This window comes from Polypterus senegalus, chromosome 13, assembly GCF_016835505.1.
Source record: "Polypterus senegalus isolate Bchr_013 chromosome 13, ASM1683550v1, whole genome shotgun sequence".
Lineage (NCBI taxonomy): Eukaryota > Metazoa > Chordata > Cladistia > Polypteriformes > Polypteridae > Polypterus > Polypterus senegalus.
In genome coordinates, this window is record NC_053166.1 from 91,739,254 (window position 1) to 91,756,531 (window position 17,278).

At 35.2% G+C, this 17,278-nt stretch overlaps 1 protein-coding gene across 2 annotated transcripts in view; it reads right to left on the reverse strand.

The window, feature by feature from the left end:
• Positions 1-645: 645 nt before the first annotated feature.
• Positions 646-17,278, reverse strand: part of ccnq (cyclin Q) — a 56,389-nt gene continuing 39,756 nt past the window's right edge. For both annotated transcript variants that reach the window (XM_039774925.1, XM_039774924.1), the window contains 2 exons: positions 1,918-2,145; positions 646-903 (listed from right to left, as the gene is read on the reverse strand). In XM_039774925.1, coding sequence (XP_039630859.1) covers positions 814-903; positions 1,918-2,145 — 318 coding nt within the window. In that variant the 3' untranslated portion in view covers positions 646-813. The remainder of the gene's footprint in view (positions 904-1,917; positions 2,146-17,278) is intronic.

Consider the following 17,278-nt stretch of genomic DNA (forward strand, 5'->3'; position numbering starts at 1 on the left):
GAACAAAAATGTGTATTGTCCTAGATAGAGCCTTGGGGAGTTCCTCAATTCCCCCTTCTCAGTCTCTCTATGATTAGAACCCAGAAAGTAGGGCACTTTTTTCCTTTCTTCCTGAGTGAAATCCTTATTTGTGTCACATCACCTGGAAGAACAATGAAACATAACATTAACTGAAATGACAAATTTAGGGATTTTTGTGAACACCATAAATGTAAATTCAACCTACTTATTTCAGTTCTTAGTTGAAATTATTTAGACTAGATTTACTTATACACAGATGTGCAAACATTAATTTGTGGTTTGGGGCACTGTCTTTTTGCCAAACATGCATATCACCAAATATTATTATTTTTGTGATTTACTTCACTTAAAGGTTAATCATATCATCAATGTTTTTTTGCAGTTAGAATATACATTGCTTTGTAACTCAAGTAATCACAGCCATACAACCAAGAAGCGAGCAAAGAACAAACATATTCAAAACAATTTTGTTCAGTTTATTTAAACTGAATCAAAAACCATCTGTCTACAAATCAAAAATATTGATGAAGAGATTCAATTAGAAAATAATATACAATAACCATTAAGGTAAATGAGATCTGAAGTACATTAATCATACAATTGGCACTGGTTTTTATAGTAAAGTCTTTCTTCTCAATCCCCCGTGACATTTGGCTGTTTGATCTCCATAGAATGTGTGAGGTGCAGCTTTCACTTTTACCGTTATATATTGCAATGTGTTGGGTTAAGGTACCTTGGCACCTACATAGCCAAGTAAGGTTTCAGCTTTAAATCCACGGTGTAGTTTTATATTCAAGTACATTTACTGTCCATGTCATACAGCTGTGTAAGTTCTGAGATGATATTATCAATAGTAGGCTTTGTTATGTCTTCACTGAAAACCTAGGAAAAAATAAGAGGTGAATGCATTAAGCATCACACACAGTAACCAGCACTTATTCATTTTTAGACACAATTAACTTCCCCCCCACTGGCTTAAATTTCAGCTTAATTCTAAAATTACTGAATAATAGTCTTAACTAAAATAAAACTTTGCTTAATAAAAAATCTTTGAGTTGTAATTCACCATAAATCTATATGAAACCAGAAAAAATATTACTATATCATTATATGCACCATCTACCTAAAACCAAAGTCTTTTATTTTAAACTACTACCTGATGATTACAAAATTACTTAAAATGTGAGGTACTGGACTTTACAGATATGCACTGAGAAGCAGAACTTTAAATAACTAATGACTGTGGAATCCTTTTTGTTGGCTGGGTAAGCAAGCAAGTAAAAATCATCTGTACTATACACGGAGTTAAGATAATTCAGCTTCATTTAGACTACAGCAAACTGAGCTGAGCTAACAAGCATACTCAGTGACATATGTAACTAATCATTAGTTTCAAGTGTAAGGATAAAACCTGCTGTGTGTTGCACATTTTAGGTAACATTTAGTTAGCAACACCATACCAATTTTTAGAAAAAACCTGTTCAGTCAATTTAGAGTTATCATTTGAGAAGGAAATTGTACTGTCACACAAGCTGAATAATTCAACTCTTCTACATAATTTGGAACTGAACAATACGAGAAAGCAAACTGTGCTTCTCTTCTGAACCCTTATATAGTTAATGAAATGTTTTTGCTAATCTTAAATTTCATGGAATATATCATAAGGAGACACTGTGTTCTTTTCTTGTGTCAGCCAATGGAAACCCCATACTTTCAGCAATAATAAGTAAAACTAGGTCACTTCCACTCCAGGCTAAATAAATTTAGTCAAGGGGAAATGCAGAATTCAAAAAACACTCACACTTACTAATAACTTAGACAGCATTGCAAAGTTGATTTTCTAAAATGAAATAAACATCACCCATTTCCACTCAATGGCAGAAGTAAATCTATTACCTGCCACCATTGCTTCCCTGATTCGGTGCCTCCTAGGACATCAACTCCGTAAGTCTGCAATGCCAGGTATAGGACAGCCACAGCAATATGCTGGGGAGGATATCGCAGACATAGGGTGCCATGGTAACTGTCTCTCAGTAGTGCCCATGCTGTCACAGTAATAGGAGTGCGAGCCCACGCATGGCGGTTCATCAGGTTCTTCAAGGAGATGAGGTAATGAAGAAGGAACTGAAAAGAAAAAAAAACTGACATTGGTGCTTTTAAAAAACAAAAACAAACACACACACATGCAGATTACATGCTTTCAATTGACAGAAGAGACAACCTTATATAAACAAATGCATAAAAATAAATGTAATAAATCATTTACAAAGAAAATATTGCCTTTGATAAAATAAATTTTATGAAATAGTACTTAATTACATTTCACATAACATTTTCAGTTTTTCTATCAAACTAATTTTACACTAATTTATTAACTTTTTAACCCCATTGTTCCAATACACTTCAGCTGGAAACCAGACAATGAAGGCTGCATAGAAGTGCCATAAACTAAACTCAAACTAAGACCTTTGGGTCTTTAAACATTAACGTCAATATGCCCTACTATTGTTGCACTATAAAAACACATTAACAAAAAAAATAATAACACGAGTACATGCAAGGATACTTAATTGCAAATTTTTGCTAATTAGTGCATAAACACAAGGACATAATACTGCTTCAGAGCAGTGGTGTGCGGTTAATAACTGCTGCCATTGCATGGAGGGAAAAACAGTTGGAGCTACCTGTATTTATTAATATGTATCAAGGGATGTCATTTTTTGTTTATGCCCTTGTTGACAGGCTATTTAAAGTACTACAGCTCAGAAACGTTAATGTAGTTCCTGCCCTTTTCTAAACTTATCAAGGATATTTCTTGAAATATCCTATGAAGAATTACTTACAAATTATGCAGCATGAGGATCATAAAAATTGCCAGTAACAGTTTTAGCACATTAACACTACTGAAAAAATTATCAATTAAGTAAATTATTCTTTTCAGAAGCAGTACTGCACAATATATGTGGGGGATACCAAACAGAAATAAAAACAAAAATAAACCCTTTATTATAAAACTTACAGCAACTCCATTTCAGTCTCCTTCAAAATACTCTCCTTAAGGTGCACTTCTTTTGGTCCTAGCTCTTCTCCCAGTCCTGTCAACATTTCCTGCACTGATCTTTTGTTTTCATGTCTAAAGGCCCCGGAAGCTTTATCCCTGTACTTCTAATATGGTAACAAATCTTCACTTCAGCCCCAATTTTAATTTGCGGGTTGGGGTTTAGTCACATGTAGCGAGACCATGCAAAGCACTACAGCCACATTGCTTTAGTGAGAAATTCTTTGACTGACAATACTGTATATGCAGGGGAGCTGTCATGGTGCAAAATGCAGTTCTGGGTGTGCCAATGCAATGGACATTTATTTTTCCTGTGATGATTTCACATAGACACCTCAGCAGTTCATGTAATGTAACTGGTTAATAGCCTGTTCAAGGGGAACAAATTCTTTATCAACAAATCTGTCGGTGTCAAAACAACGCATTCATCATTACATGTTTAAAATCTGGCCTGGTGGCTTGGAACAAAAATTGCCAAAGTTACCTGTATAATAGGAAAATAAACGGCAGAAATACACATTTGATCAACTGAGGATGAAGCCATTCAGCAGACTGATTAGCCATACTTGTAGGTACATAATACGTAGAGACACATTCAACAACTACATCCAACTCCTGTACTGCTGACCAGTTTGGGGAATTTTTGGGTCCCTGTTTGCATGCTGAAAGAATGTGCCACTTGGAACTCAAAAATTTGACTAACATGGCTTATTAGCAGTGTAATCCATTAATAAGCATATAATTGACATCATTTGACAGACGAGAGGCGATTTTTCTGTCCATGAGGCTCATTTGGTTTGCTAAGAACAAAGTTATTATCACCTATTTTAGTGTTATTTTTTTAGCCATGTTTACACACTCAAAGCACAAAAGCTATGACTGAACATAAGGATACCCATTAATCTTTTTGTTTCCAAGTTTACATAAATAAAAGTAATTCCATACTATTTTCTTTTTCCAAAAATAAAGAAACCAAGAAATCAGTACAGACAGTGAAACAAAAATATATTCTTGCATTTATTCTCTTCATTCTCATTCAGAAACAGGTAAGTCTAACATGGCTGCCATTCATCTGAAAGTTCTATTGGAAGTAAACTTATGAAAGATATATGATAAGTAATGTGTTGGCTGAAACCTGACCTTAAAATGTATCTGAGAGGGTATTACAATTATGCTGTTTGAGTGAAGGACCTGAAGTCATAGTGGTGGTAACAAGGATGGGATGTGTATGGACAAAGTTCTGAAACCTGTACTTAATTCTTCTTCTAATGTAGTCTCTGTAACTTTTCTGGAGAAAAGCTCATGGCTCTTTTAAGAGGAACTATATGACATAATTGGCCGCAATGAAGACAGAATATCATGCAAACATGTAACAAATTTAGAAGAGAATGAGGAGGCAGACATGAGGGAAGTTCACTGCGGTGATAAAAGATAACAATGTACAGAAGATGCAAAAATGTAAGAACAGAAGGATTGGTGCAAATGTTCAGTGCCAAAGATGATGAATGAATGAGGCAATATAGAAGCTAAGAATAGTACAGGTACAGGTATTGAAGGAGGACATTAGAAGAATGGACCTTTAACTGGAGAATGTCCAGGACTACAGAAACAACATGAAGAAATTGTAGTGAGCATCACAACTTGTGTCATTGGCTTATCTTCTCTCATTAGAAAACAATGCCATAAGAGATTAATTTGCACCTAGTCAACATGTACCAGCACCAGTCTCCTCCAAATGCCACAAGTAAAAGATGGCCTGTAGAATTCTGTCTTGGAAGGATGTCTCTAGTAGATACACAACAGCCTTTGCCACCCATGACAGGAAAAAAAAAAATACTGCCACCGTGGAGCAAAACATAATAATTAATCAAAGAGTTAAGGTACATGGATAGCAGATAATGTATAGATACATAGTTAACACTGAACATAAGCAAAGTTTGTACAATTTGGGCGCCCAAAATTTGACTTCCAAAATGAAGCATCACCACATTCAATATTCTCAGAAGGATCTTGAGCTTATGAGTTTGTAACAGAGAGATGAAACTTAGATAGATTACTACGACCCAGAGTCTAAACAATAACCAAAACAGTGGAAGCATAATTATTCTTCAACATCAAAGAAGTTTCAAGTTGAAGCAAATGTCAGCAAGATCATGTAAATAACATTTTGATATTCAGAAAATAGTCCATATTGATTATAAGCCTTGAAATTCCCACAAAACTTGATCAAATTGCACTAATTTGCTTCAGAATTTGTGGAAGGGAATTTAGGAAAAGCAGCTTGGACAACTTTCGACCATCCCCATTCAGCATCAAGACAACGCCCTTCACTCACAATGCATGAGCTATAAAAGCTCTCTGTGAAACCGCAGATTCAAAAAGATACACAACCACTCCATTTGCCAGACTGTGCCTCATGGCACTATCAGGGCTGCGTTGAACTGGAATACAAGTAACAGCATTACATATTCAGAATACAAAAACAAGAAGTCTGGATTCAGCTCATGGTACATTTTTAAAAATGTTAACAAAAATAGTTACTTTACGAAATGGAATACTGACTATGTTCAAATTACATCTACATCATCTTGATACTTATTTTTTTTGTGTGTAGCTAGCAAATTTAATGTTCGAGCAATCCAGAAATTTCAATGTAAATGTTTTCTATTAGCAGCCCTAGCGCTTGATCTCTATCTCTCTCTCACACATGTACTCTGATTTTGGAGGTTTCTGTTTGCTTTTTAGGCAAGTTAAAATTCTCTTTGTCCAGTTTTCCCAAAAGTGTTTGCTGTTGCCTTGTATTTGTTAGTGCTTTAACAAGTAGAAATTAAATAATTATTTGAGATTTTTAGCAGTTGCACTATAGATGCAGAGAAAATGTAACTTGTTGCTGATATTGGCTATTCTGTTTACTTTTTGCCTGTTGAGTGTAACTGTAATTTGAAACGGGCAAAAAAGTTAAAAGGGAATGTGAACAGTAATCTGTGGTGGACTTTATTTGACCAGATAAGGCATAGCTACACAACACAGACAATATCATCTGGGGTTTGTTACAGAAAGAGAGGTTAGATAATCTTGGATCTCCGAACAAATCCCTGCTTGCTTTAGAGTGGTTTTGTACCAGTGGATTACCTGGCTCCAGAAAATCAGATTTCAATCGGCTCATTCAATAACAGATGGGTTGCTCCGGATTAACATTTGTATAAGAGCCAATCTTAGAAAGTTAAAGTTTTGAGTTAAACTCATATTAATGTTTGCTTAATTTGGATAGAATATAAATTTCTTTCATAGTCATAACGTATGGTGTAATCTTTTCCCCCTATAAGTTAGCAAGAGATAGAACCTTCTTACTGTAACTGAGAAACAGTGTGATAATAAGCTCAGTTGTTGTTTAGAACAGGTCCCAGTACACAGGAACTTAAAAGACTCATTTTAAACTTAGAAATGGGATAAGCATACAGTTTTCTGATTGTTTTGAAATGGTTCAGAAATGTTCAGGAAATAATAATGATTTGAGATGTAACAAGATTAAGCTTAGAATTGAACTTTTCTTAACATTAATTTTTCCTTTTTTGCTATTTTAATTTTTTTTTTTGTGTGTGTGAACTATTTTACTTTGAAACTTAGCTAAACTTTTAAAAACGAAGATATTTTGTTTGTGGAATCATTTCTGCGTGTCAGGCTTTTGTTGAATCCCATTTTTTCAGTTGAAGCTGCTGAACTTTTAATTTTGGGAAAACGCAGCTACAATTTGTACCCAGTAAATTTTGAAAGCTCTTACAAGTCAGTGAACAGTTGATCAACCAAGGACTACAAGTTTGAAAAACAGAGGAGACAACCTTCATTCATGTCAGCAGAGCATGACGTGATGGTGGCACTGCAAGAAGACTAGCACATCCGATATAAGAGGAGCAGCAGCTGCCAAGGAAAACTAGATTGTATGGAATATCATCACTGAAAGAATGAATGTGTAAAATAGTTAATCAGTGAAATACATATAAACTTTGTGTGGTAAATTTTTGTGCAAAATCTACCCCGGCAATATTACTTTACTTGAAATGTTATATGCCCTCAAGAAAGTATTGTATTCCATTTTTGCAATATTAAGGATATCAAAAACCTCTGAATTAAAATTGGATAAATAAGCATATCAGGTATAGGTAGTCCTTAGAAGCATTTCTTTAAAGGACGAGGGACAGCGTAGAAGGGATAAATGTGGGAAGCTTGTTCCACCAGCAAGCCAATTGTAAGTTATTATTGCTCAGAAGTGCCACATTTGTTTAAATTCGATTGCCCTACCTATGGAATTCCTCTTTGATGTTGGTTATTTATTTTTCTTTCAGAATGCAGCCTGTTTGTGTATGCATGTGTGCTGATGCTGCTTCAAAGATATGTAATGCGTTTTTAATACAGTGATACCTTGGTATACGTCCACTTTGATTAAGTCCAACTTTGTACACGCCCTGTTTGGACATGAAACATTTTGCTTGGTATACGACCTTTGTTTGGAATACGACTCGCGTGCTACCCTTGTTTATTTCTTTCTCGAGACAAAGCCACAACTGCACACGAGCGTCAGTACGGCAGTTGCTAGCATTCAGTGAACAACCCGTATGCTACCTGTTGTATATGATTGTTCAATGATGCTTTTGTCCATTGCTTTATGTTCGGGTGTCGATTGCTATGGTCTGCGTCTTTTGAGACGTATGACTGCCGGAGGGAGGAGTGTGGTTTAGAAGGCACGCTGTATGGAGTGTTGGTTAAACATGGTTCAAAATAAACAGCATTCAAAAAGTTATTCTGAGTGTGTCGCTACTTCAATCTAGGGAACACTACACTACCCTTGTTTACCTCTCTCGAGACAAAGTCACAACTGCCCACTACTGTCAGTATGCCAGTTGCTAGCATTCAGTGAACAACCCTGCGCTATAACTCTCTGTGAATTTTCACGTGATTTTGTGTTTTTTCATAAAATTTGAATTGATTGTTGAAAAGCATAAGGTGGCATGCATATCCAGGACAAGGCTGCTGCATATCGTATGCCGAGAACGACGGTATCTACGATTGTGAAAAACAAAGACGTTATTAACAAGTAAATTGAGGTTAAATTTTCATTTATTTAATCTAATTGCTTTTGGGGGACTGGGCAGTCTAATGGTCTGGAATCCCTAAAGATTTTATTTTTTTCTTCAGCCGTCTGGAGTTTTTTTTGTTTGTTTGTTTTTTCTGTCCACCCTGGCCATTGGGCCTTACTCTTATTCTATGTTAATTAATGTTGACTTATTTTATTTTCTTACTGTGTCTTTTATTTTTCTATTCTTCATTATGTAAAGCACTTTGAGCTACTTTTTGTATGAAAATGTGCTATATAAATAAATGTTGTTGTTGTTGTATTTATGCATTTTAGTATTAAGCAGTGTTTAAATTATTTTATACAACCCCATCAATGTATAATATGCCAATAACAATAGGATTTTTTTTCATGGGAATGGATTAATCATTTTCCCTTTATTTCTTATGGAAAAAAATAATTTGGTATACATTCTGTTTGTTATAAGTCAAAGGATCTGGAACGGATTAAGGACGTATACTAACGTACCACTGTACTTGGTTTAAAAAAAAATCTGCGCCACACCACCGCCCAAAAAAGGAATTGTCCGCAATTTGAATTAATGTGAGCTCAAAGCCACCATGTGTTAACACTGCACATGTCATGCTTTAGAAGGTTGCTCAGATATACTAAAGACTTGGATGTAGACCGACAACATTCATGCAGACCCTCTTCTGGGCATGCCAGAATGTCCACTCGTGGTGTAATTATGTTTTCTGGACAGAATTTGGCAAAGGGGTTATGCTTCTATGTCAATTGCTCGTTCAGGAAGGAATGCAACATTTTCAACATTTTGTCAGTTTTTTCTGATTCTTAAATCGTGCATCTGGGATCAACATTTCTGACAGGAAACTTAAGAACATTGATTTTATGGCTGGATTCTCTGCTGAAGCTTTAATGCTTCATGTTAAACCTGTTCTTTTGAATGCTACTGGCAGGGCACTGGCTGTCCCGTAACTGGGCTGGATTTTGTCAAATTTTTTTTCAAAATCTTTAAATCTGGAAGAGTCACATCCTGATCCCTTGGTAAAAGGCACAATTAGCGAGTTATCTGTATCTTTGGCCTCACGAATAACACAATTCTGGCTTAATCTGTTCCAGAAATACAGGTTTGGCTAAATCCAGGTTTTTTAGAATGGAATTAACCATATTTCTGTAAATCATGATTTACTTTTTTTGGATTTCACACTAATCCTGCTTTCTGGAACAGATTCCTATTATTGCAGCAGACACCAGAAATTAAGTGTAGGTATGCCACATGAAAAATGCATAACCTAACTTTGTTTTTTTAATGATAATTTTGTTAAGTCAGTTTCTTAAAATAAGATCAAGAATGTGAAATGGCCAACACACACTGAGCTATAGTCATTTAGATTTTACAAGCATTAAACTTTTATTAATAAAAGTTTAACGAAAAATTAGATTTCCCTTATTTTTGATTAACAGCAAAAACAGAGCTTCTGTTTTTTGCAAGATTAAAAAGTGCATTTTCACGTTACAATATAATTTCAATATGTTTAATTTGTCAAACTATTTTATGAACAAGTCTATAAATCAATTCCTGGAACTATTCAAAAAGTTTTCACATTTACATTTTTGAGTATTCACTAAGAATACAAATCTGAATACATTAAGGACTGTATATTCAATAACTAAATATTAAGTATTCTGCCCAACACTGGGCACTATCACCTTTTCCCCAATCTAAAAGGAGACAATAAGGAAACATAAGAAAGACAAAATGTTTTATTTGATTGACATAGTAATCCTTCAAGAAAAATTGTATTAATGAAAAATGTTACTGGTCTTTTCTTAAAAAGGTCAGGTTCAAAGATTTATATATGACACACATAAAAAATTAATTTATGCATTCCAGGTATACCTTTACAAGGAATTAAACATTTCCTATTAAAAACTATGATTAAAAAAAAAAGGTTGGTAACAGGTTTACAAGACAAAAACAGTTACTGACCTTACAATTTTGAGGTACAATCTGTTTCTTAACAATGAGTAGAAAAAGTTGTTTTGTATAACTATCAAATTGCAAAATCCATAATCAAATGTGCAAATATGTGTATTTTCCTCTCTGTTTAAACTATTATAATTAAACTATCAGAAACAATAAACAGTATTTTTGTAATCTCAAAACAAAACAGGAAAATGATACACAAATGATATCAAAACAATCTGATATTTTCAACTTTTCAAAATTTCTGTTTATTTATAGAGTTGACAAAGAAACCACACAACATTTTTAAAGCTAGCTTGTATTTTGGAAATGTTAGTCCTTAACCTGAAAATTGCTCCGGGGCACCATATAATGGCTGAGCCTGCTCTCTGACCTCCAAACGTCAAGCAAAAAGACAATTTCCCCTTAGGGAATGAAGTGTATCATATCAAATAAAGCACTTAAACTGTGTTCTATTATTCAGGTTCAATACTTTTTGTATCCAGAAGATGGCAGTAGAAACATAAAAGATTATTTCATTACGTTAAAAACAACAGTTCATTAATCGGAAGTGCAAAATGCAGACAAGATTCTCACATGTATAAATAATGAAATAAATACTGGTCGGGTATGCCAAGTTAATAAAATTAGGTCTTCAAACATTTAAAAATGACATGATTCTATAAGTATTTTACTGAACAATAAAATATGACAACAACTCAAGCCATTCACTTAATAAAACAAATATATACTGTGTAACATGCTTCCAAAAAGACTACATATCCCACTAAGTGAAGATTTTTTGGGCTCCAGTCCACTTGAGAAAAGATCTCAATTCAAGACTCTAGCTTGACAACTAATCAATGAGTCATAAACCAAAACTTGTTTATTTCAATAAAAATTAAGTAAACTTTAAATGAACTTTTTTTTTTTTTTAATTGTATTCCAAATTACAAAATATCTGCACTGTAGTTAAGGAAAGTCAGTGAAAAACTTCCACATAAAAAAGAAAAAAATTCTTACATTACTTGGGGTTGCAGAATTCACATGTTCTTTATCTATTTGCATGTTCAAAATATTGTGCTTTTGCATTGAAGATCTACTTTTACCCCTCAATTCAATGGTCTAGACTCCCGTCTACCCATATTTTGTAAACATGAACATGCTACATACAATTGGCCATGAGTAAAATATTCCTGCCATAGATCAACTCTTGCCTTTAATAGTAATTTGGCTTTTGTTGATGGTCATTGCAAAATACTATTCTAGAGGAGACTGTATTCTTTTGTACTCAAACAGGTAATTAGCAAGAGTGATGAGAATTTTGGATATAAATATAATTTCAACCTGAAGCACGTTTTGTAAACATGGTAGCTCTAATCGGATTTGAATGTTACACTTTGATCTGTACTGTAATCAGTGTTTTGGAGGGTTTAGATTAAAAGCAGTATAGAGTACAATGAATCCAGATTTACTTTAACGTATTACATACAGCATTGAGGTTTACAGGCTGCACATTTACATGGTCTACCTCCTCTATGTCCTGACCATGGGGAACCCCTTTTCTGAGCTGCACATGCGTTTAAAGACACGCCGTTGCTTCTGGTTTATGTTGCTTGGAGTGGACCAAGTAGGCCATACTGGTACTTTCTTGCTTCTGCTTTGCAAACAAGAGAGTAGTGACACATCATGATCTGCTCTTCTAGGGGATATCGCAGTGCTGTGCAATATTACACCTCCATCCCTGAATTCTTTGAAGTATATACATATACGTCAATTCAATCTGGCTTGAATTTGTATGTATTTTACACTGCAGTGTGAGGAGTAAGAATAAGCATACAGGAAATGCAGTATTTTGTGTACCCAGAAATGCCACTTGTTAACAAAGACTTCTTTGAGCTTCATCCAACTATACTTTGTACACTTTACATTTCATTTTCTATGCAGCTCACCCTCGCATCTTTTTTCCTGTGCAGAGCACAAGAAATTCTTCACACAATACCAGCCCACTTCGCTATGCTATTATAGCTACACCTTGCTCAGACAGGCTCTTCTGCTTGCAGCATTCATTTGCATGAACTACAAGCCCCATTTCACTTGCTAGCGTGGAGCAGAGGAAAAAAAAAAAAAAAAAAAAAAAACGTATCTGCCCAATAGAATATTATTACCGACAAATATCGCTAAATAAAAAAAAACTTTTCCTTCTTAAATTTAAGTCTGGAATGTGTACATTAATCATGTCTGAATTGTTTCATTTTTAATTTAAATTTGGGGAGCAGAGGAGTAAATCAAGGAAAAATGTGTCTTTGTCCCAGACATTATGGTTATATAATGAATTATCTTGTTTTGCATTTTAGCATTGTTTTTCCATTGTGTGGGCTACGTAAAGCCTATTGTAATTTTCAAAGGTTCTATATAACTGATCATTCAATTTCATAGTATTCACAATAATCCCAAAACCTCACCAATGCTTTCTAAGGTATACATGTCTACATTTCTTGTCTGTTTTTCAGGAAGCAGTTGAGCTGCAATACATAATGATGGAATAAATCCCTGGAAACTCTAATTGAGAATACAGAAATGACAGAATAATTTCAAAAAACGATTATGTATTTTTTCAGTAATAAGACTGGGAATCTTAAAAACTTTTAAAGAACAAGGGTTGAACCACCAATCTTAAGCTTAAAGATCCCTGTTTTAACATAAAACTCTCCTTTACTCTATCTGGACATAAATAATGTTGGTTAAGTATTGTGTTGTCAGTATGAAATATTCCCATCTACTGCTATGTTATTCAGAGGACAAGATGTCCTAAAATATAGTTTTAATAAAAATACAATCCATCCATGGTTTGGTTCTGATGATATGTGCAACAACTAAGTAGTTATCAAAAGGACTCTAGCATTAAAACTAACACTAGAACTACAAAAGCCTATGAAAAAACTCGTAATCCTGGCCCATTTTAAATCTGTTTGAACCTCTCCATCAGCGTCTTTTATGTTGTAAATGTGTCAATCAACACAAGCAGCAAACAGCCTGCTATCCCATCCTCCCGCCCACCACGGCAGTTCAATTCGCAAAGATGGTTCTCAGTGCTTAGTGTTTATGTTGGAGTGAAGTGTTGGAGTTGTAGAGAGTAAATATATCGTCATTTGGAATACATACATTTCAAGTGTGTTCCGTGTCTACAACAATCTATGTAAACACATTGTTAAAACAGAAACTTTTTCATGTTTTAGTAATAATTGACAAAATGTAGAAATAAAATGTATAATGTGTGAAGCATGAAGTCCAAATATCAAATACAGTAGAGTCTCGCTTATCCTACCTTCGCTTATCCAACATTCTGTATTATCCAACGTCCTAAAAACTCATCAATTGGCAACAAGAACTGCAAGTTGCAAGTGTGACCGTAGTCTATTTTTTGTTGCTCCCGACTCTACCGCAGCTAATTTGTAACCCAGACTTTACAGGGTGGTCCAGATCTAATTATGCAGACCTAGATTGTCTGGATGACTTTGATTTATGCAGGAACGATTCTTTATGTCGTCAGTTCGCACACTTCGATGGTCCGGGATTTTTCGGGTGATTTTCTATCTAATAACAAATAAATTATAGTGTAATGAATATTGCATAATTAGATCTGGTCCACCCGAAATAGTGGTGCGCCCGTCTACACTATGATTCGTGTCTGTCATTCGCCCCACCCTCATTCACTCACTGTCACAACTCACTACTCAGTGCAGCACAGTTTATCATTGTATGTGGATCGGTTTATCATCGGTTACATGCGTATGTGTCTGTACGTGTTAATTTGACAAACGTTGTTTAAAAGTTGAAATTTACGCAAGCACAGTAGTATGGCGACGAAAAGAAAGAAAGTTGTATCGATGGAACAAAACCTTGAGGCAATCAAGAGACTGGACAAGGGAGAGACAATGCAGAAGGTAGCTGACGACTTTGGTGTTGGACGGGTAACAGTAGGAGACTGGAAAAAGAAACAAATAGAAATAGAAAAATGGTGTGCATCAAGAGTTACGGAGGGTGCATTAAAAGAAAAAAAAACTATGAAAAAATGTTACTATGAAAAAGTTAGTGAAGCTTTGTATGTTTGGTTTACACAGTTCAGGGACACTGGTGTGCCTATTTCGGGGCCTATTTTACAGAAAAAGGCATTGCATTTTTGTAATGAATTCAATGAAAGGGACCCAGATTTCACAGCAAGTGTTGGTTGGCTCGACCGATGGAAGAAACGCTACGGTATCCGTCAGTTACATGTTTGTGGTGAAAAACTATCATTGAATTTTGAAGAAATGGAAGCATTCAAGAAAAGATTTCAAAAATTTATTGAAACTGAAAGCCTGACGGGTGATCAGATATTTAACTGTGATAAGTCTGGCCTTAATTACAAAATGTTACCTAGAAAGAGTCTTGCAGTCAGAACTGAAGCGACAGCCCCTGGCTACAAGCATAGCAAGGAAAGGCTGACAATTTTACATTGCAGCAATGCTACAGCAAACCTCAAAATGAACCTTGCAATGATTGGAAAGTCCAAAAATCCTACAGCCATTAAAACAGTTTCAAAAACGCTCCTCCTGTAAAATACTACAGTCAGAAAAGCGCATCGATGAGCAGTGAAATTTGCAAAGACTAGTTTTTAAGGAATTCATAAGCATTCATAATGCTCTGACGCACCCTGATGCAGAGGATCTTCAAGATGGTGACATTAAGGCAATGTTTCTGCCGCCCAATGTAATCGCCATATGCCAACCTATGGATCAGGGCGTTTTGGAAACAATAAAAAGGAACTATCGCAAGAAGCTACTGTCCACAGTGATAGAAGAAACTGAAGAAGGACAAGACATGATTGAAAAATTGAAACGCATCAATGTAAAGGATGTTGCTTATTGGGTTGCAAGAGCCTGGGCTGACATAAGGGCTCCAACAATTGCCAAATCATGGAAGAAGCTGCTAGGCGATGATGAAAGTATGGAAACAAAAATCACAGATGAAACCGAAGAAACCATTCTACCTTTAGTGCAACGTATCCCTGGATGTGAGGATGCATCTTTGCAAGAAATCGAAAGTTGGATGAAGTAAGATGATCAGTATGAAATAACTGATGAAGAAATTGTTGCTCTTGTCAATTGCGATGACAACGAAATTGAAGATCAAGATCAAGCACCAACTGTTCAGCCTCTCCGAATTTCACATAACGATGGAGTTAAGGCTCTAGAGACTGCAATTAAATACATTGAACAACCAGAAGAAGCTACAGGAATCAACATAATGATGCTGCAAAGATGGAGAGACTTGGCAGCAAGAAACAGCACTCGTCAGGAATGCAGACTACAATCAAAAATTTCTTTAAATCATCACAGGACTGAACTTTTTAAGTACATACTGTATTTAACTTCAGACAATTCTGTAACTGTAAGTTCATTTTTTCAGTTCATTTTTTCTGTTTTGTTGTAAAACATGATTATTGTAATTATTGTATTGTAATGTGAAAAAATCATAACATAGTTTGACGTTTAATAGGCTTTTTCTTAACACCTCGCATTACTCAACATTTTCGTTCATCCAACGTTCTGCCAGCCCGTTTATGTTGGATAAGCGAGACTCTACTGTATACACTTTCACAAAAGTTACAAGGATAACAAAACAAGTGTGCTTTTATTCAAGCATATAGTTGCAACAAGGATAACAAAACAAGTGTGCTTTTATTCAAGTATATAGTTGCAGCAATAGAACTTGCATTAGGGTACGACATTGACACGCACCTAATATGACCACTTTGGTGGTGTAGTGGTAAGAACGACTGACTCGTAATCAAGATGTTTGTGGTTCGATCCTGGAAGCCTCCATTTTGACTAGTGAGCTGCTTTTATTCTTACTATTATAGAATAAAATTATACATTTAATTTGAGTCTGTAACAGCGGGTGTAAATTTATGGCACTTATAGAAGTTAGCCTTTTTTTTTTTTTATTATTTATTCAGTTTAATTCTCTCAGTCACGTTCACCCCGCCTCGATCTGACACTACTGCTTTCAAATAAAGAAATGCTATAGCAGAGGTGAACTCTGATGAGGATGAGTGTTCTACATTGGAGAAAGAGAACCAGAAGCTCTCCCAGCAAGAAACGTCCACTAACATATAAGAACAACGCAGCAGCACCAGGCGTAAAGGTGAAAGATGGTAGGGCGTCATCCTGCCCACCACGTGTCCTTCAAAGTAAAAAAAGCAGGGCTTACAGAGCCTGCCAACATATCGTGCAAAGTCCTGCTTGTGATTATGTTTTGTGTAATGGTCTTTACATAAAAAACATTTTGGATGCAGCAACAGTTATTCCAGTAAACAAAAGTTCTGCACTAAAAAACAGAAATTTTGGAAAAAAAATAGTCAACAATTTTGTACCAAAGAAATAAAAGGGGTATGTACTGTGGTTATTATTTCACTATGTGTATCACATATATACTATACATACCGTATAAACTCGCGGATAAGTTGGGACTTGATTTTACAGTATAATTTCTGGTATTTTATAATGTTGGTCGTACAAGTCGAATGCAGAAAGCTCACGCTATTGGTACAAGGGAATATGACATGCTAAAGACCACCTGAGAGAGTAACCATGAAGCACATTGCCTTTTATTTCTATGTGGGTGCGGCAATGCGCTGTATCACTGCATGCTCCTAACCTACCTTCCTCTCTCTCAATCCCTCTCTCTCTCTCATTTTTTTGTATCTCACACCCTCATACACTTTTATTGCATGAGCATTCTTTGTCAAAAATGGATCATTCGATCAGAAGAAAATATGAAGCTGGCTTTAAATTTATATTTTCATTGAAGTAGTGAAAGAAATTGTAACGGCGGTGCTGCAACAAAATTCGATGCATCTGAGAAATTGATGCGAGATTGGAGGATGCAAGAAGATGTAATAAAAAAAAAATAAATAAATTGTCTCCTTTTGAGCGGGTGTATAAGTTGGGGTCTGATTTTATGATCGATTTTTCAGGTTTCAAGACCTGACTTATTTATACATGAGCATATGCGATACATATATACTTCTCAATTATTAGGAATGACTAGATAGTACACTATAAAAGAAACACATGACCAAATACTGAGTACATAT